The sequence below is a fragment of the Mastomys coucha genome, unplaced genomic scaffold, assembly GCF_008632895.1.
Source record: "Mastomys coucha isolate ucsf_1 unplaced genomic scaffold, UCSF_Mcou_1 pScaffold8, whole genome shotgun sequence".
Classification (NCBI taxonomy): Eukaryota; Metazoa; Chordata; class Mammalia; order Rodentia; family Muridae; genus Mastomys; species Mastomys coucha.
In genome coordinates this window covers 1,734,000-1,755,574 of record NW_022196914.1, presented here as the reverse complement: position 1 = coordinate 1,755,574, position 21,575 = coordinate 1,734,000, and the positions used below count along the sequence as shown (strand labels likewise).

At 41.9% G+C, this 21,575-nt stretch overlaps 1 protein-coding gene across 3 annotated transcripts in view; it reads right to left on the bottom strand.

Moving 5' to 3' along the window:
• The window catches only part of Prkaa1 (protein kinase AMP-activated catalytic subunit alpha 1), a 36,774-nt gene that overhangs the window by 6,573 nt on the left and 8,626 nt on the right, over positions 1-21,575 (bottom strand). For 2 of the 3 annotated variants that reach the window (XM_031360000.1, XM_031360001.1), the window contains exons 2-6: positions 10,800-10,941; positions 9,051-9,144; positions 5,056-5,200; positions 3,671-3,758; positions 23-247 (exon numbers count right to left, since the gene is read on the bottom strand). In XM_031360000.1, coding sequence (XP_031215860.1) covers positions 23-247; positions 3,671-3,758; positions 5,056-5,200; positions 9,051-9,144; positions 10,800-10,941 — 694 coding nt within the window. The remainder of the gene's footprint in view (positions 1-22; positions 248-3,670; positions 3,759-5,055; positions 5,201-9,050; positions 9,145-10,799; positions 10,942-21,575) is intronic. The other variant, XM_031360003.1, reaches the window with a different exon arrangement.

The following is a 21,575-nucleotide window of genomic DNA, read 5'->3' as shown; positions in this document are numbered from 1 at the left end:
GTGAAAAAATAAAATGAGTTACCTGATATCTTTTATTGTGGCCCTCTTCATAGGATCTACCTGCAGCATATGCTTCAAAAGGCTGATTACTGAGGGATTTAAATACTGAGGGGTATAAAAAATCCCATCACATATCTTCTTAAAAAGAGTTGGCACGTGATCATCATCAAAAGGGAGGGTTCCACACAGCAAAGCATAGAGAATGACCCCGCTGCTCCAGATGTCCACCTCAGGGCCTGCGTACAATCTGTATAGAGAATGCTAACCGTATCAATCACAATATCAGAAAGCATTAACATTCTTCAAATACAAATACTTTATGAAGAATACAAGAAAATAATTTTTAATGAAATCAGTGGTCAGAATATAGTATCTAAAGCTACTGCTGCACCAATCTTATCAGTATTACCTTTTAAAAACTAAGCTATTTTGTAACTTGTGATCCATATGTCAAATTGTGGTTCTACCTTACTATGACCCTCAAAGTTCCTAACAATAAGGTCAAAAGTTGAGCCATCATGACCAGTGTTGAATTTGAGCCACAGTGATAAGTTTTTTAAGTAAATTTTATTATATGTGTGTATGTGATTACGAGTGTGTATTGTATATGAGTATGTGTGTATGTTTGTGTGTATATATAAGTATGAGTGTATGTGTGTGCACATGTGTGTGCGTGTGTATGGTGTGCATGTGCCACAATGGGTGTGGAACTGAGATGACAGCTTTGTGGAGTCAGTTCTCTCTTGCCTTTACCCAGGTTTCAGGGGTGAGACTCTGGTCATCACACTTGGCGGCAAGCATTTTACTGCTGAGCCAACTTGCTGGGCCCAAGATTCAAGTCTATAGTGACACACTCTGAGCCCATTTCTCCTAAAACCCTCACATCAGAGTTCAAGAAGCTTGAGATGCAGAAGCAAGCTAAGGGAAGTAGAGGTGGAGTTCAGAGAATGCTCTCAACTTCTACGTGATGCACTCTAGACAAGTATGTTAACTAGCTGCAAACAAGCTGAGTCACCCAGAGTCTGGCTTCAGGAGGAAAACGAACCCTTAAAGTGAGGACAGTGCTTCCTAGAGACAGCAGTAAACACTGTTTTCAAAATGAGTGCTCCTATTCACACAGATATCAAGGAAAGACTATCCAAACTGAACGAATTACATTTCCCTAAGAGCCCATTTTATGCATGCCTGATCATGATGCATATCTCTTTTTCTTTAGTTATATTCCCTATAGTATCTAGATTTTGAATTTTTTTCTTATACCAAAGGAATTAAGATAGAAAACTCAATGTGATAACATATCCTGCAACAGAAAGAAGGGAGTATATTTTCACACTTGCAGATTTTCTATTTTAAGAATAATACACGCCAGGCGGTGGTGGCGCATGCCTTTAATCCCAGCACTTGGGAGGCAGAGGCAGGCGGATTTCTGAGTTCCAGGCCAGCCTGGTTTACAGAGTGAGTTCCAGGACAGCCAGGGCTACACAGAGAAACCCTGTCTCGAAAAAACAAAAAACAAACAAACAAACAAAAAATGAATACACTGGAGAGCTGGCTTAATGGTTAAGAGTACTTGCTGCTCTTGTGGAGGGCTGGAGTTTAGGCCCCAGCACCCACAACCTGCGTGGCTCAGCACCTACACTCATGTACACATACCCTCACACGAACACGAATACATATATGATTTAAAATAAAGCCTGCCTTTTAAATTAAAGTTTACAACTTCTGAGCAAACATCTTTTCCTAGACCACTACTCCCCTTCCAAATTTGTGTATGCCTTCTCTTTGTTAATAAAACTGTATTTCTATTGCAAAGGAGGAGGAGGACAAGGAGAAGGAGGAGGAGGAAGAGGAGGAGGAACAAGAGGAGGAGGAAGAAGAGGAGGAGAAGACAAAACTTGAGCCTTGAACAAAACAAGGAAATAAAACAAAAATTAAATTTTGTTTTCATACTACTTAAAAAGCTAACTAATGAAAATACATCCGTATTTTAGTGCTAGATAGTAGTTCAGAGTTCAGCAGTCTCACACTGCAATCTCTAGCAGATCTAGATCAAGACTGAACATAAACAAACCTCTCTTCTTCCTCCTACCTTTTTATAACCGACTTACCCTCCCCTCACCTCGCTTTTCCTTGATACCGGTCTACCTGTATAGCGCTGCCTCAGCGTCCATGTGCAATGCTCGGGCTATAGGCCTGCATTACATTCAGCTCATCTGTGTTTTAGAGGACCACTTCTTTAATTTCCTTCCTCATAAAATGTGAAGCTACTACATGAATGCCATCTATGTGAATCCTTACAAAAGTACACCTGCTACTACACTTGAAACTGTCCTGCTTTCTGTGCAGTCTAGTTGGGTTCAGTTTTTTGAGATGGGGTCTTGATAGGCAGTACAGAGTGACCTCAACCTCTCAAGGTCTAGAATTACCAGCGAGGATTGCCCATCATGTTACATTTTTAATTTTTTGCCTAAGTAAAGTGTTTCTCTTGAGTAAGTATTTCAGTAGTCAGGTTGTCAGTGACTTATCTACCTTTACAACTGATTAGCTTTAAGTTCTCCCACCAGAGAAAAAAATTAAAGTACTTCTTTCTAATTACTTTAACATAACTTGCAAACCAACACTCTTCTCTATATATGGATTTGTTAGTTTATCCACTTGGTTTTTTATTTATCTCTATTATTATTTGTGTGTGTGTGTGTGTGTGTGTATTATGTATGCACCCCTATATTCAACTGCTTGCAGAAACCAAAAGTGTGTTGGGTCTCCTGGAGGTCAAGTTATAGACAACTGTGAGCCACCCAGATTGTGGTTGCTGGATCCCAAACTCCAGCCCTCTACAAAAGCAGCAAGTATTCTTAACCATTAAGCCATCTCTCCAGCTCCTTGTGTATTATTCTTAAAATAGAAAATCTACAAGTACAAAAATATATTCCCTTCTTTCTGTTGAAGGATAAACCCCAAGATTGTGTTATTTACTGAAAAAACTGCTTCTAGATAGATGTAGTGTGGCTTAGCCTTAGCACACACCTTTAATTCCTCTGGCTGGAATACAGACGTGCCCTTAGCACATACCTTTAATCCCAAACAACGAAGATACAGTCTGTTTATAGAAGAAAGCACCCATGTTTGAAAGTATCTTCTAATTGAGTGGCAGACAAAATAACAAATTGGAGAAAGATCTGATAAAATAGGACATGCCTAACTCTCACGAGGAGAGGAAGTACTTAAGGAGCAGTGCAGAGAGAGAGAGGAGGCCATTTTACCAGGACAGGTTGCAGGGGAAGAACAAGCCAGAAACTGAGAAGGAGCCAGAAGATTAGAACAGATAGACAGAGATAGTCAAACAGAGCAACTCAGGAGAAGCCCAGAGAAGCCAGAACAGCTGAGTTGAACCAGCCATACATCAGAAAGAACAAGGAAGGGCTGAGCTTATTCAGCAGCAAGTCTCAGAAGCTGAAATCTTTCTAGGCCTAGATTAGACTGTACAGAAGCTAGAAGCTTCCAGGACTGGGCCTGTGTTAGCAGGCTGACACAGTTATTGCAGGCGAATATGTGACTTTGACACCCTCATTGGTGACGTTACATCCTCAAGACGACAGCATAGACTAACAAACCAAAGGGAAATAAGCAAGAATAGATACATCAGAAGTAATGCAATGCCAAGCACTACCTTCCTGAAATGACTTCTGGCGCAGCATAGTTGGGTGAGCCACAGCTTGTTCTTAAAAATTCACCATCTGACATCATGTTTGAAAGACCTGGAAAAGCAAAAAATGGCCACTCAAGATTTCCCGAGGACACAGGCAAGTAAAAGTCCACTGAACAACTAAGCTAAGTTTGTGTTATCAAGATTAGCCACCATTTTTTTTTGTTTAAGAAAAAAAAAAAAAGACTTTAACATGATCATAATCTTTATTTCCCAAATAGTCTGACCTTACACAAAAATGTACAATATGTTTCAATATCTAGACTTTAGTGTGTATATACTAAACTAGTGGTGGTTTTGAATACTAGAATGTCCTTGAAGTATTTACATTTTAATATAGTTATTGCTAGGCAAAATAGACTCAGATGAACAGAATGATTTCTATCAACCTCCATCTCTGGAATTCTTAGACTGAAGGCACAGCCTGGCAGTGGTGGCGCATGCCTTTAATCCCAGCACTTGGGAGGCAGGGGCAGGCAGATTTCTGAGTTCCAGGCCAGCCTGGTCTATAGAGTGAGTTCCAGGACAGCCAGGGCTACACTGAGAAACCCTGTCTGGGGAAAAAAAAAAAATTGAAGGCATGTGCACTACATCTGAAAACCAGCTTTCTAGCATTTAAATATTAAATTTTTTAAATAATTCTTTTTTTAAAAGCTTTATTTATTATATGCAAGTACACTGTAGACACCCCAGAAGAGGGCATCAGATCTCATTACAGATGGTTGTGAGCCACCATGTGGTTGCTGGGATTTGAACTCAGGACCTTCGGAAGAGTGGTCAGTACTCTTAATCGCTGCATGATCTCTCCAGCCCCAAGTATTAAATTTTTAAAAAAAGTTTCCTCATATAATTTATCTTTCTAGACTTCATTTTTTTTTCAATAAATCCACCCCACTTTCCATTTTCTCCATGCTTGACCAAAAAGAAATATTAGAAATTAAGTTGCTTCCTTCTTGACAAATAATAGTCATTTCTTTTCTAATGATCTCTCTAATGTGAACAGGTTGAAATATTTATGATCCCAAAACCGAATTTCAGGGCTGGCAGGTCAGCTCAGCAGGTAAAGGTTCTTACCACCATGCCTGACAACCTAACTCCACCCTCTAAGACCCATGTGGTAGAGGAACAGAAACATCCCCCAAAAGCTGTCGTCTGATTTGTGTGTGTGTGTGTGTGTGTGTGTGTGTGTGCACATGAAATAATTAAATCTCTTTACGATCAGCTTTGAAGACATGATTAAGTGTCTTCCCTTTTGAATGATCACTTGCAGAGTGGGATTCTCATACACCCCATAAACACTAGCAGAAGACCGTTACTTATACTCACTAAATAGTTACAACCATCCTTACCAAAGTCGGCTATCTTTGCATTCATGTGTGCATCAAGCAGGACGTTTTCAGGTTTCAAATCTCTGTGGACCACCATATGCCTGTGACAATAATCCACACCAGAAAGGATCTGCTGGAACAAACGTCGGCTCTCCTTTTCGTCCAACTAGGAAAAGCAGAAAAAGCACTTTAATGCTGTGCCTCTCAATGAAAACATTCTTAACTTGTAATTCTCCAGCCTATAAACTGTCAAAGCATGAAAGATTCCAGGCGAACTTCACCCATGAGGTACTTTTGAAATGGGCACGTAAGGCATGCAGCCCTACACTGAAATGCCCAGGGCTTACGGGGAGCAACCGGCAACTCAACTCTCTGCTCCTATCATATACATAAACTATGCTTAAAAACACATCTTCTGCCAGGCAGTGGTGGCACACGTCTTTAATCCCAGCACCTGGGGGGCAGAAGCAGGTGGATTTCTGAGTTCGAGGCCAGCCTGGTCTACAGAGTAAGTTCCAGGACAGCCAGGGCTACACAGAGAAACCCTGTCTCGAAAAACCAAAAAAAAAAAAAAAAAAAAAAAAAAAAAAAAAAAAAACAACTGTAGCTCATGAGCTATTTCTAGTACTTTCAACTTCTATCTGAAACTGGGAATGTTTTCCAATTAGTGATGTTTAATCCTTCCCTCTTCCAATGAATATTTACTGAGCACATTCAATATGCTATACAGGTTAGACACTCATAATACGGAAATGAATGAAAGGAAGGTCCTACTCTAGTAGACAAAAATAAGGCAAAAAAAAAAAAAAAAGAGTATAACAGTGGGGAGAAAAGGGTCACAGAAAGTGTTCCAGTGAGCAGATCCAAGCCCACCATCAAACAGATGCTCCTAGTCAAACTCAATGGTCACAGAACAGAACAAAGTCACGCAGATAAACGGGGATCTGTAGGAAGCGGGGAAGGCAAGAGAGGGAAAGAAGAGGGGACAGGGAGGAGGAGTAAACAGAGAGCGCAGAACAAACACACAGATGAAACGGTCAACAAGCAGATCCAGTCGATGAAAAGGGAAAGAAAGAGAATACAGGAAGTGATGCTTGTATAGGGGATGATTGCAGACATCGAAGAAATGACAGCTAAGTATCGTAATTGAGCTACAATGCAACAATAGCCTGTGCTCTAAAATTTAAGTTATTTTTTAAGTGCGTGCGTGCGTGCGTGCGTGCGTGCGTGCGTGCGTGTGTGTGTGTGTGTGTGTGTGTGTGTGTGTGTACACATCTGCATGCAGATGCCTACAGAGACAAGAATAAATACTATGAACGTTGAATCCTCTGAACCCAGAGTTAGAGCCACCTGACATGAGTGCCAGGAACCAAACCCCAGCCCTCTGGAAGTAGACTCTTAACTACTGAGCCATCTCTTCAGGCCCAAGATGTTTTCATTTACGCAAAAGAAAATCACATTTATGTTCTGCATGTTTACTGAAAGAAAAAGCTTACACTACAATTAAAATTTTTAAGTGTAATGTTTTAAAACTAATCTTCAATTCTCTGTATTTTCTGATGTTTGCTCAACAAGGGATGAGCAGAACTGCTTTACCCATGCTCCAGGGCAGACTATTTAATAAGTAAGCAACTCATCCCCTAGGCAAGGACTCTCACACGAGATCCTCTAGTCATCATGAGTGAACATTCTAAATCCAGAATTCTACACCGTCAACGCATGGATGGAGAATGTGGGGACAAAGAGAAACCAGTCATTGCTTTGAATACAAAATGAAAACTGCTACTGAAGTGTAGCATACTCTTACATGGAAGTAAGATACCTTTCCTAAAGAAAAATACATTAATATTTTTGCAATCTTATGCCTTCATTTGTCCCAGTAGATGATTTAAAAAAAAAAAAAATTATGCAAGAGGAAGAGAAAATGTAACAAACGATGAGAAGTAACATAGAGAAGCTCAAAGGCGAAAAGAATTTTATTTATAAAAATATAGTACCAAGAATGGCAGTGACTAAAGGAAGATGAGCCAGGTCACAGCATACTCCCAGCCGGTAAACATCACACACTGAGTCTCTTGTGTCACTCTCTGAAATAGCACTAGGGTGCTGTCAGCAACACACAGGGCCCATAAAACAAAGAGACGGAGAGACAGCAGCCATCAAGAGGAGTAATGTTGAACAGCAGATAAAAACTCAGCAAAAAAAGAGAAAAGCAAAACCAAATCCTAGAGGAGAAAAAAAAACACGTCTGCACATAGAACCCTGGAAAAGCCGAGAAGTGGGCGCGCCAGGACTTTCTGAAGCTGTGAGGGGTGGGCCGGAAACAAGACAGCAGGCCTCTGCAGAAAGCTTCAGATTCCCCGCCAATGGGGAGTAAGACCTCTGGCTCCTCAGGCAAGGCAAAGCCAGGTCGTTCTCACGAATAAGGCACCCGTAAGGAAGATGTTAGTATATGCATACTAACAGAAAAGACCTGTCCCCACCTCCCAACTCAGTTTCAACAACTAAACCAATACCTTCAAGAAAATAAGAAAAAGCAGACACCAAATCAAATGAAGAAGAAAAACACTTGTGCTTCTGAGCAAAGAATTTACCCTACCAAAATTAATGTCTCCAACAACTCAACCTGTGGGAAAAACATAAATGGCACACATACACAAGCTTGGCATTTGGGACTTTGTTCTGAAATTTAAGTGGACAGCTAAGAATCACCAGATATCTGAGTAAGAGTATAGGGGAAAAAAAGAGAGAGACAAAATGAGCAGAAGACAAAAGGAAGCGAGCAGAAAGCATGGAAAATGGAGCACTGCAGTGGCCAAAAGACACTTAAAACCAAAATGTCATTCCCAAGCAGGTAAGGCTACATCTGTGAAGCCAAACAGGCAGCTATCGGAAGGGAATTTCAGAACATAAGGCAGAGATCTGAAATACAAACGTGACAGCTGAAAGTTCAGCATTCAAAAGATAACGCTAAAGACATCCCCACAATGTACAGCAAAATGACTAGAAATGACAAACGAGAGAAAAAAAAAAGATGAGAAACGCAGGCATTGATTAATTCAGGAAGAATTCCTCCAGTGTACAAGAATGGGGCCCTGAGGATGAGAAAGGGAAAACTTTAGATAGAAATTAAACATGTTGAGAAATAAAGATTAATATAGTTAATGAGTTTGATTCCAATTAAAGAGATGCACTACATAACAAAAAAGGATGAATAATGCAAATAGCTTCCGACTGAAGGCAAGCAAAGCTCTTTTCTCTGCCAGAAGGGCCCTGTGCCAATCAGATAACTTGAGAGTGAGTATGGGCAGGGGGTAGTGCTCAGTATTTGTACTTATAACTTAAATGTCTTCAAGGTTCCTTCAAACACTAAACTCTTTAGTCTAATTCCTAGCTCCTTCAAAACCCCTATTCCTTTCTACTCCAGGTACATCAGAGTTCAGAAACCAAAACAGGAATGCAACTTAAATGTGGCCTGGGTTGAACAACAAGGCCTACATCATTTAAGTACTTAATATATTATGGGAGGTACACTTAGGAAAGTGTATTCGGAAAGTTGCATAGGCCAGGCACACCTTTAATCCCAGCACTTGGGAGACAGAAACAGGGAGATCTCTATGCATTTTAGGCCAGCCTGAATTACTTGGCAGCCACAATGGCATAGTGTAACCCTGTCTCCATAAAAAAAAAAAAAAAAAAAAAGTTTGTCTTGCCAAAACCATAAATCTGAGTTTTATAAATTTTAGGGACTTAATTGAACACTGTATAGCACTAATAAATCACGTAACCTTGAACAAATCCTTAACAAGTAGGCTTTATATCCCTGTCGATTAAATGGGCTCAGGGATCATCTTTGAGGTCCTCTCCCTCCAAATAGCCTGGGATTCTACACAAACTCATGCTAAGGGAACATATTACTAAACAGACCTCTGAAAATTGCTTGCTGACACTGTAATGCAATAAGGAGTAGAGAGGAGTTACCAAAATATGTACAGGATTAAATGAGAACTGCTTACCCTTCCATTTTTACAGATATAATCAAATAGCTCTCCTCCTGAGACATATTCCATCACCATGAAAATATCAGATGGTGTACTGATGACCTGGTACCTGGTGAGAGAAAACATTATCTACTAATATTAAAACATGTGTATTCATCCATTCAGTAAAGACTTACTAAGCACCTATAAGATACCAGGTACTGGGCTAGCTGCCAGAAGTCTGTGGGGAGCAAAGCCAATCTCCTGTTTTTGTTATGGTCTTGATCCAGGTGCCAGGAAACAGACAGTAAGTAAGTAAGTAAGTAAGTAAGTGGCAGAGCATGCACGCGATGCAGCAAAGGAAGCAACTTCTTCTACACTCCAGAAGCTCTCCAGGAAGGCCACAGAGTGAGTACACCAGAACAGAGCCCAAAGAAAGGAAGGAGCGGACTACTTCTCCCGGGAAGAAAAGGGAGTGGGGCAGAGGGAAGGAACGGCTAGGGCCAGGGCCCGGCTGGGAGCCTGCTTGGCACACTCATGGTAAGGTAAGAGCAAAACAAGCCGGGAGAGAAAACAGGATGTGAAGCTAGTCGTTGGAGACCAAAGATGCAGAGCTCCACAAGCCGGGAAGAAACCTTTGGCTTTTATTTAAAGGAATATGGAAAGCTATGGGATGTTTCTATGCTAGCAGTCACGTCGCCAAAGAGTAAGCAGTGGCGTTATGAAGAACGGAGTGAATGCTCAGAAGCCCGTGAGCAGGGAGGTAGTTCAGGCCAGTGTGATAGTGATAAAGGACCGAGAAAAAGGTCAGAGAGACATTCTGGAGGAAGAGATGGAGTGATGGTGGGAAGAGGGATAAACAGGAGTTGTTAATGATGCTCCTGGGTTAAGTGACAATTAACTGAAACTGTGAGAACAGTGTGGGAAGCAGAGCTGAGGAGGTGATGGGGAGATGAGACCTGACCAGGTTCTTTGAAAGACCTCATGGACATCCTAATGAGTAAGGAGCAGGCACAGGGCCTGGAGTTCAGAGAATGAGTCTCAAAGCAAGGAGTGTATAGTTAGGGGTCATCAGTAGATATGATATTGCAAAACACTTTAATAAATGACAGATAACAGCAAAACAATTTTTGAGCCAGCCAGTTCAACAGAGAAGTCCCAGCAGCTTTAAATTATAGCCTGCATGGTAACACAGAGGGCAAGAAGTTACCTGTAAGCCTCACTGGGGCTTCCTCAAAACAACCCTTAGGAGTACTGTCCTTCTGAAATACTGGATTCCTCAAAGTCTGCTATGAGTATAGTCAAGTACAACCAGGGTAGGAAAAAACATTTCTGGTACACAGTCTCTCCTGAGCCTAACTCCCAGCATGTTTAAAAAAAAAAAAAAAAAATTGAAATTTATAGCTCAAGAATTTCTCGCCTCTTTTTTTTTTTTTCTTTCAGGTGGCACTGGAGACCAAACAGGGCCTGGCACCTACTACGGAAACTTTTAGTAGAAATCCACCAGTTGGTACTATCCATAAAAACAGCAGCACAGAGTGCTGTCAAAAGGGCTTCTTTCCAGACAACAGGAAGAACAGGAATAAGGTAGATATGAGCCATGCTAAAACACGAGGGCAGGCTCTGTAATTGGCAGTGACCCAGGGTCAGATACAGGAGCAGGAAGAAACCTCCAGCCACGGAAACAGGAAGACAGCCAGGCCGCTCTCTGGCTTGCCAGGGCAGGCAGGCTAACTACAGGGATGAGCGGATGATGGCAGGACCAGGTTAATGAGCTGGGCTTACAGTTTGATTATATGAGGGTGCCTGAAAAGCTTGAGGTTCTGAATCTCTCTTCGGATTTTTCCGACCACATCAAGGCTTCGAATCTTCTGCCGGTTGAGAATCTTCACAGCAACTTTATGTCCAGTCAATTCGTGCTTGCCCACTGCAGAAGGAATAATTTTTTAACATGTTAGTACCAGTCCTGATTGACAATATACTTTGGTGTATTATAATAAAAAGCTATACACTCAGAAAATACTGGAGCATGTTTGCCACCCTCTTCCCCAATTATATACCCTTCAAAGTTTAGCCTTAAGTCAGGAGGAGGCACACACAGGAACTGCTCACTAAGAGTGGATTTTGGGAAAGGGAATTTGGAACAGTTACAGTGAGAAAGAGGAAAAATTCTCTCTGTGTGCCTTTAGGTATTCAAATCCCTTTGACTCACTATTCATTTTCAAGCTACTGTACATATAAAATCAAACTATCTTTTGTTTGAAAACTTTCTATAGATATTCACACCCAGAGAAACAGATACACCACCATTAAAATCATGTGGTAAGGATCCAGATGTGGTAGCTTACACCTGCAATAGTCAGAAGCTGAGTCAGGAGGACTGACAACTAAGGGAAGGCCTGGCTATGTCACTAGGTCTCAAAACAAGAAAATCAAACAAAAGCCAAAACATAGAATAACTGCATCTTCCCCTCAGAGGAAGGGCCGGAGAGATGATGGCTCACCAAGAAAGAGCTGTACAAGCAGGAGCCCTAAATTCAAACTCCCACAACCCACACTTTAAAGAAGATTTAAAAAAAAAAAAGGAAAGAAAAGAAAAGAAAGAGAAAAGAAGAAACAAAAAGAAAAGGAAAGAAACCCTAGCATGATCCAGGCCTGTAAACCCCAACACTGGAAGAAAGAGGACAGGTAGGCAGAGACAGGGGGATTACTGATGCTTACTGGCTAACTACCTAGTTCTAATTTCAGTAAGAGATCTTGTCTCCGCCAGGCAGTGGTGGTGCATGCCTTGAATCCCAGCACTTGGGAGGCAGAGGCAGGGGGATTTCTGAGTTCAAGGCCAGCCTGGTCTACAGAGTGAGTTCCAGGACAGCCAGGGCTACACAGAGAAAACCTGCCTAGAAAAAAACATAAAAAAAAAAAGAGAGAGAGAGAGAGATCTTGTCTCAAGGAAACAAAAGCAGAGAACAGTAAAGCAGGCCATGTACTCTGGCCTGACATGTACACATACAACACACACATGCACTAAACTGCGTACATGAACTCCCCTGTGATGCTGATGTGACCCCCTGTCATTAACAGCCCCTGTGATTGGCTGCTGTTGTTTTGTTTTGTTCTGTTTTCAGTTTAGGCTCAAAAGCATGTAGTTTCCATTTTCAAATAGGAAATTTAAAAATACGTGATTTTAGGCTAAAGAGATGGCTCAGTGGCACCAGCTGAGCTTCTAGAGAGTCCTGGTTGGACTCCCGGCACTCACATCTATAACCTGCAACCATCTATAACCCCAGTCCCAGGGGACACAGGAACCTCTTCAAGCCTTCTTGGGCACTAAGTGCATACATGGTATACAGACATACAAGTAGATAAAACCCATGTGCATAAAAATAGATAAACCATGTTTAAAGGGATTCCATCTTGCCCACGCCCACCCAGACAGTTGATGGGCACATTAGAATTCAGATACTGCTGATGAGGCAAAGTTCCCAAAAGTATAGTATTTGTGTGCCCTTTCTCAGGAACCTATGGGAAAACACAGATCCTATCAAAATCAGAACACAAACAAGGACATCAACAAAAAGACATCCCACCTAGTGAAAAAGAGCTCTCAAAGCCAAGAGTGCCGGCTCAGGCTTGTAGCCCTGATCTTGGGAGCATTGCTGCTAGCTAGCTAGCTCCAGGCCAGCAAGGGCTGCAGCATGGGATAGGGCCACTGACTGGAAAAGCAAACAAAGCCAGCTGTGGTAGTGCATGCCTGAATTGCCAACATGTGAGAAGAGGGGACAGGGGGTTTAAGGTCAGCCTAGCTACAAAGACAGCTCAAGTCACCAGCCTTGGTGACTTAGACTCTGTCCCCAAAAGAGCCCACCCCCCAAAAAGCAGGAATCCAATGCAGGAGGAAACAAAAAGTCTCCCAAACAGTGACAGATGTGCTTGTCTGGACAGCAGTACGTCCAGGCAAGGCAACATGTGGAGGAGCCAACGTCGTTATTTTGAGGGAAGAGAGATAACCCTATACCTTTCAAAGTATGAGGTCCACAGAGTGGAAGAGGAGAAGGCCATCCTCTCACAAGCACACTGTGGCACACATGCCCCTACACACACACACACACACACACACACCTACATACACATACACACACATTAATAAATGTTTTTCAAAAACACTTGAGGTTTATCTAGAACTGTAGATATAATGTCTTTCATCAAGTAAGAAACTAGGGTGGGAAGCTCTGAACATTCTCTTTGACTCATTTGGGATTACATACTAAGCATTTAATATAAACCAGCCGCCACCGCGGGGCAGTGGTGGGGCACACCTTTAATCCCAGCACTTGGAAGGCAGAAGCAGGCGATTTCTGAGTTCAAAGCCAGCCTGGTCTGTACAGAGTGAGTTCCAGGATAACCAGGACCTATACAGAGAAACCCCGTCTCGAAAAGCCAATCAATCAATACATAAATAAATAAAATAAACCAGCCAATCTAACCTAGTCCATGAATTTCAGGCCAGTGAGAAATCCTATCTCAAAAAACCAGGTTGTCGGGTTGGAGAGATGGTTCAGTGGTTAAGAGCAATGACTGCTCTTCTGAAGAGTTCAAATCCCAGCAACCACATGGTGGCTCACAACCATCCGTAATGAGATCTGATGCCCTCTTCTGGTATGTTGGAAGACAGCTACAGTGTACTTACATATTATATATATATATATATATATATATATATATATATATAATATTCTCAGCAACTCAGAGAGAGAGGCAGTCCAGCCTGGTCTACATAGTGAGTTCTAGGCTGGCCCAGGCTACAGACACATTGCTGGGCTGCCTTCCACCTTCTACTACTTTGGAGTCCCAGGCTATGTTTGTGTCTGCCAGCCTGGATTCACAGACAGGAGCCTAGCACAACTGTCCTCTGAGAGGCTCCACCTAGCAGCTGAGGGAAACAGATGCAGAGACCCACAGGCAAGCATTAGACGGAGCTTGGCAAGTCATGCGGAAGAGAGTAAGGGGAAGGACTGAGGAACTCGGAGGGGACAAGGACTCTACAAGAGGACCAACATCGTCAACTAACCTGTACCCATCGGGAATCCCAGAGACTGAGCCACCAGCCAAAGAGCAAGTGATGGCTGGACCTAGAGCCCCTACACATATGCAGCAGACGTGCAGCTTGGTCTTCAAGCAGCTCCCCCCAAAACTGGGGCAGGGACTTACCCTGAATCCATTGCCTGACTGTGGATCCTGTTCCCCCAACTAGGCTGTCTTGTCTGGCCTCAGTGGGAGAGGACATAACTAGCTCTGCAGACACTTGAGGTGCCAGGGTGGGTTGGTTCTCCAGGAAGGACTACCCCTTCTCAGAGGTGAAGGGGTGGGGAGCTGAGAGGAGAGGTGGCATGAGGAGGGGGCTGGGAGAAGAGGGAGTGCTGTGGTAGAGATGTAAAGTGGATAAATAAATTAATTAATTAATGGGGAATAAAAGCAACCCAAGTGTTGGCAGACACCTGTAATCCTAGCACTAGGGGCTGACACAAAAAGACCACCAAGAATTTGAGGCTACTCTGGACTACAGAGCAAGACTCTGTCTCAAAATAACAAAGCAGGGATGCAGACGTAGCTCATTTGGTAGAGTACTTGCATAGCACAGACAACAGGATTGGGGTTTGAACCCCTGTACTGTGTAACTGAGTCTGATGGTGCACCCCTGAAATGCCAGCCAACAGGAGGGAGGCAGGAGGATCACAAGTTCTGGGTCATCTTCCAGTACCCAGCCAGTTCAAGGTCAGCCTAGGATACATAAGACTGACATTTTAAAGAAAAGCAAGATATGGTGGCTCACTCTTATGATTTCTGAGACAGAAGGACTGGCGTGAGTTTAAGGCCAACAGAAGCTAGCATGTAAGACCCTTTCTCAAAAAAAAAAAAAAAAAAAATATATATATATATATTCTAGCTTGACTCAGCCTGATGACCTAAGTTCAATTCCTGGGGCCAACAAAGTGGAAGGAAAAAAAACCAACTCCTCAAAGTTGTCCTCTGACCTCCACTAACACAACATGGTGCACATACCCATATATACACATGCACATGTCAATACACACACACATGTACATGCCCATATACAAACATACACATGTTCATATACACGCACATGTGCAACCCTATATACACACATTCACACAAACATACACTATTTTTTAAAGAATACAGGGATAGAAAGGGCACAATGAAAATTCTTCAAGAAACAGTTCAAGTCATTTAAAAGTTAGTATGACTCAGCAATAATGTGGCACATTTTATGGCCAGATACTAAAAACTGAGAGAATTTAACAAGAATATGTCGCCAAAGGATAGGAATCAAATATATCATTTCAAGTATATAATTTCAGCAAGAAGTATTTCAGTATTTTACCCGCAAACACTAGAAGTCCCCCCAGTTAAAATCACAAAATGAATGAAGCTAATATCCAACCAACTGTATGTACCACAGCTTGTTCTCATACTTGAGTATTTCACCAAACTATAAATAATTAGGAGTGCTTAGATATATAAGTTCTCAGGTTTCTTTTTAAAGATTTATTTATTTTATGTATATATGAATACACACTGTAGCTGTACAGATAGTTGTGAGCCTTCATCTGGTTGTTGGGAATTAAATTTTAGGACCTCTGCTCGCTCCGGTCAACCCAGCTCGCTCCAGTTGGCACGCTCGCTCTGGTAGACCCCGCTTGCTCCAGCCCAAAGATTTATTTATTATTATAAATAAGTACACAGTTGCTGCTTTCAGACACTCCAGAAGAGGGCGTCAGATCTCATTACAGGTGGTTGTGAGCCACCATGTGGTTGCTGGGATTTGAACTCAGGACCTTTGGAAGAGTAGTCAGTGCTCTTACCCGCTGAGCCATCTCACCAGCCCCAAGTTCTCACTTTCAGAACAACTCCAGAGAGCCTTCGGTGGGTAAACTGCTGGTAAACTGCTGGCCTCTAAGCACGAGGACCTTCATTCAACCCTATTCTCACATACGTGGATGTGGACAGGGAGAAGACTTCTGCAGTATGTACAAAGCTGTCTCTAAGTTCTGTATAGGCTCTATGGTACATGCAAACACATATATAAATGAAACCAGGGGTGGGTCTTCTGACTTAAATGCAAAAAGAAAAAAAAAATCACATTAAGTTCAACTGTGTGCAAACAAAAACTGCCAAAGTTAACTAGGGGGTGGCAGGAGCTACCTCAGCCATCATAAAGCAAGTGGTCATTCAAACCTCCCAGCACACAGAAGTAAACAAAAAGGAAGCAACAGAGAAAGCAATAAGATTGGTTTTCCGGTCTGCTTAACAGAAAATCAGGAAGGAATTCCTCTTGTTGTTGTTTGTGAAGGGGATGGCTGGAGGAACCAATGGAACCAAATTTAAAAAAAAAAAAAAGTCTTGAGAATTAAAGGTGACACTGTATTTAATAAAAGAAAAGGCATACATCTCCAAATTGAGCTATGAAGTAAACTGAAAATATGCATAAATGTGTCTCAGTTTATTACAGGTTATTGTATAAGAACAAAAGACTGCAGATCTCCTAATGACTAATTTCAAAAATCAGATTAATCCATTGCATTGTTCCAATACAGCAGACTCTTGTAGGAGACTATGAGAAATGTTCCTTCCTGTCAACATGGAGAATAAAGTTACACAGGCTTCCACAGCTGCCGCCTACAGAAAAAAATAAGAAGAAAGGTATTCTACAGCCACTGTCTTTCGAATTGTATTGTTTTATACTCATTTTCAGTTAAAGAGAAAAAGAAAAGAAAAAGAGAGAGAAAGAGAAAAAAGAAAAAGAAAGAAAGCCTGGCCACCCCAGGGATCCTACCAACCCAGAAGGCAGTGTGTGTTCACTCTGCAGCCTCAGGTGTTGTTCCTCTTTGAAGGTACTCAGCAGGCTTCTGACTTGCAAATTTAAAACCCTCTGTAAATGCATCTCCTGCTCTATAAGGGTGGCCATGACACATGGAACAATGTTTGTAAAGGACCTTCCACCCTACCAGGACATCATAAGTAAACAGACAGCTGAAGCTCATAATACTGAGGGGTACATTTCCACTACTCCCAAACCAGTCCCATGTCCCTAGCTAATCAGCCCTGAACTACCCATTTGGATGTATGTGGGAATAGGCATTTTGAATCTTAGCTCTTAGAACTGTGCCTTCTGTTCATTTGTATTCAACAACCTGCCCTTATCAAGAACCTTGGCCATCACCCTCTCTCAGCAGCTTAAATCCCACCATCCCAGCCCACTGCTCCAAGCACCAAGCCTGAGACTTCTGAGTTCCAAAGTTCAGCCCATTTCCTCAACAGTTAATATTCAACAGGTCGCTCATACACACAGCACCAGTCCTTTACAACGAGGTCGCTTTCTAGCTAAAATTTTCAAGAACATTTCTATGGCCACATAGACCATAGGGAACGGTCCATTTCTTTGTTTCTCAGCACAGATGGGAAGATACAAGCTCATTAGACTATAGTTTAAATCACGTAAGTTCTTCTTAAACAACTACCATTTGCTATAATATGAATCTAACTGATTTGTATTGTGTAACACAACGAAGCCATACACCTCATAAATCAATAGCACATCCACTTTGTACACAAACACACTTATCTCTCACCAACCTTGGAAGACTGGCATAATGAACGCCATCCTACAGGGCACAGACACGGCTTATCCACAAGTACATGGCTGGAGAGTGGCGCAGCCAAAAGCTCTGATTCAGACTGGGTTAGAGCCTTGATGCTCCCACCAGGAGATGAAACGTGACAGCACTCTTTAGACATTTTTAAATTCTTTATTTTATGTATTATTACTGAATGCATGATATCCATGTGTGAGTGTGGGGAGCCTCATGCCACAGCGCACAGGCAGAGGGCAGAGGCTAAGCGTCAAGAGTCAGTACTCTCCTCCCATCCACACGCCAAGGATAGAACTCAGGATCAGTGAGCTTGCACTGCACAGCCAGGGTTGGTACTGACAGAGCCACCTTGTCAGACTGTAATAATACAGTTTTAGTAAAACTCTGGGAGCTGGAGAGGTAACTCGGGAGTTAAGAGCTCATAATGCTTCTGCAAAGGATCTGAGTTTGGTTCCAGCACCTACACTGGGCTGCTTCCCAACTGCCAGGAACTCCAGCTCCAAAGAGACCCAAGACTTCAGGCCTCTGCAGGCACCGGCACTCACAAGTACAAACCCGCACACAGACCCGCACACATGTACATGAATTAAAAATAATAAAATAGCCAGGCATATAATGCCCACCATTAGCTCCACCATTCAGAAGGCAGGGGTAGGTGGCTCTACGAGTTCAAGGCCTCCTGGTCTACAGAATGAAATCCTATCTCAAATAATGATGATGGTAATAAAATTAACCTTTAAAAAAAAGATAAATTAGGGGAGCCTGGTCTACAGAGTGAGTTCCAGGACAGCCAGGGCTACACAGAAGAAACCAGTCTCAGAAAAAAAAAAAAAAAAAAAAAAAAAAAAAAAAAAAAAAAAAAGATAAATCAAAAACAGAAGTTGTACAGTAAAATGCATATATATGCATCCTTCTACTAAAACGTTAAGTGTTAAACATATCAGAAACATCTTCTGATGCCTTATGGTGAAAATTTGAAACTAGATTGAACTTTCTATATTTAAAAAAAAAAAAAAACACTCTAAAATTTCACTTTTTCATTTGATCTTTTTCCTATGTTAGAACATAAGCCTTATCTGCTAAAATCCTGCCTATCAATTTCAAAATCTTTTCATTCTAGTTTTTTAAATTTAAAAATCTTAAGAGATATTATAGAGACATTTGGTTAAAAGATTCTCTCAAATCAACTTAAAAGTCCCCAAGGGGTGCCTAATCTTATTGCAACATGATGATATACCACGTGTGATTGACAGCCCTGGGATGCCTGCCCTTTCTGAAGGGGAACATGGTGGAGAAGAGGACATCTGGGAGAGGGGCGATAAGGAGGAGAGGAAGGACTGGGAAGAAGGAAGGGAAACCACAATAGGATAGAATGTATGAGAGAAGAATAAATTTTAAATATTATCACTGAGTAAATAATGATAATGATATTATTTTTTTTAAAAAAAAAAAAGTTACCCTAAAATTTAAAAAAGGGGCATGATGTCACACAATTTTAATCTCGGAATCTGGGATTAAAGGCAGTTGATCTCTAGGAGCTTAAGGCCAACTTGATCTTTATAGAATAAGTTCCAGGATATCCAGACCTGTGTAAAAAGTCCTTGTCCCCACCCTCTCAAAAAAAAAAAAAAGTCAACACAATAAATTAACTAAATCCTTTAAAGAATCCTTTGAAGCTGGGCAGTGGTAGCACACGCCTTTAATCCCAGCACTTTGGAGGCAGAGACAGGCAGATTTCTGAGTTAGAGGATAGCCTGGTCTACAGAGTGAGTTCCAAGACAGCCAGGGCTACACAGAGAAACCCTGTCTCGGGAAAAAAAAAAAAAAAAAAAAAAAAAAAAAAAAAGAATCCTTTGAAAAAGCATACAACTTACAACATGAGAGACCTTTCTAATAAGAAAGTGAGAGAACCTGAGTCCAAACTTCCAGCTCCCATGCCTGTAACCTCAGCCTCAGATCCCAGGATGCCCCAGCCTGGTTGAAAGGGTGAGTTACCTTCAGGCTCAGTGGGGGACCGTGACCAACATAGAGCAACACAGGTAAGCACCTGACACTGATGTCGTGTCCACAGATGAATAATAAAACATGAAACAATACAGGGAGTCCTGCAAGCTGAAATCTATGTTAACCTAGAACCTCAGAATGTTATCTTACTTACAAACAGTTCTTTAAAAATAGAATTAGTAGGGGCTGGAGAGATGGCTCAGTGGTTAAGAGCACTGACTGTTCTTCCAGAGGTCCTGAGTTCAATTCCCAGCAACCACACGGTGGCTCACAACCATCTTTAATGGGATCCAATGCCCACCTCTGGTATGTCTGAAGACAGCTACAGTGTACTCATATACATAAAACAAATAATTTTAAAAATAGAATTAGGAAAGGTTCTCTAAACAGTATGATGCTAGATTCAGGGTGAGCACAATTATCTAGAGACTCTTATGAGGAGCACAGAAACAGGAGACTACCCATATGGCAGTGGCAGCAGCAGAGAGTGGAGTTATGCTACCACAAGCCAGAGAAATCAGGAATAATCAGAAGCTAAGAGGAAAGGCATACATTTGCCACCGACCTTCAAAAGGAGCACAGCCCTGGGGATTCCTGTTTTCACTCCTCTAACCTTCAGACTATAAGAGAGTAATTTTCTCTTGTTTTAAGCCATCAATCTTTAGTAATGCTATTGCAGCCCTAGCAAGGTGATATGCTTATTGATTTAAAAAGCGGCCAGCACTCTGGAAGAGGAGGCAGGAGAATTGGGAGGTTACCCAGACCAAGTTACAGAAACAAGGGGGATAGATAGAGAGATGGCTCAGCAGTTCAGTGTTGTCGGCCAGTGGCAACAATAAGAATGGGTTTTCTGGAATATGGAGTAAGGGAATTGGCAAACCATTTTTATGTTACCTTAACCACGTGGAAGGCTCTTAAAAATTAGATGACAAGGAGGTGTGATCACTCAGCCATCTTTCATTTAATCCACTCTTTGTTACAAATTGGAGGCAAAACCCCTCCCCCAAGTTTGTCAGCGTGCCCGGCCCAATCAGCAGCTCCTTTAGTCTCTGTAGAGGCAGGACTTCCGATGTAACTGGAACCAGGAGAGAGGCGTGGCAAATACCAGGAGGTGGGCAGAGAGGTGTGGTTGTGAGAGGCAGGCAGGGTCTGAAGAATCAGCCCTCAAGCCAGGAGGGTTACAATTCCTCTCTTTTTATTAGAAAACAGTAGGTTAAAGGCATACTCAAACGGCACAATCTTGCATAGAAAGTCTTATGGTGCTAGAAGATTATAATCTGTAGATAATACTCTACTGAACGGCATCTTACCCATCATCAAGGTCACGTGCAGCTCGTTTGACTCTACAAACTGGGCTTATTATGTGTTTATTCAAAAAACACAGCCACTTGGCATATGCCTCTGTCTTAGGTTGAAACTGCCAAAGACCTAGCCAAAGAGACAGATTAAGGTAACATAAAAATTAGAAGAATCAGCCCTCAAGCCAAGAGGGTTACAGTTCAGAGCACAAATTGCTCCTCCATAGGACCACTAACAATAGGAGGCATACAACCATCTGTTACTCCAGCTTCAGCAGGCTTCAAAAGTTTAGACCTCCACACATGCCTTCAGTCAAATGCATATATACAAACACATACACAAACATAATTTAAAAAATAATAAGTTTTTAAAATAGCATTAATAACAAGAGTCATGGGCTAGAGAGATGGCTCAGCAGTTAAGAGCACTGACTGCTCTTCTAAAGGTCCTGAGTTCAAATCCCAGCAACCATATGGTGGCTCACTACCATCCGTAATGAGATCTGATGCCCTCTTCTGGTGTGTCTGAAGTCAGCTACAGTGTACTTCTGTAATAAATAAATAAATCTTTAAAAAAAAAAAAAAAA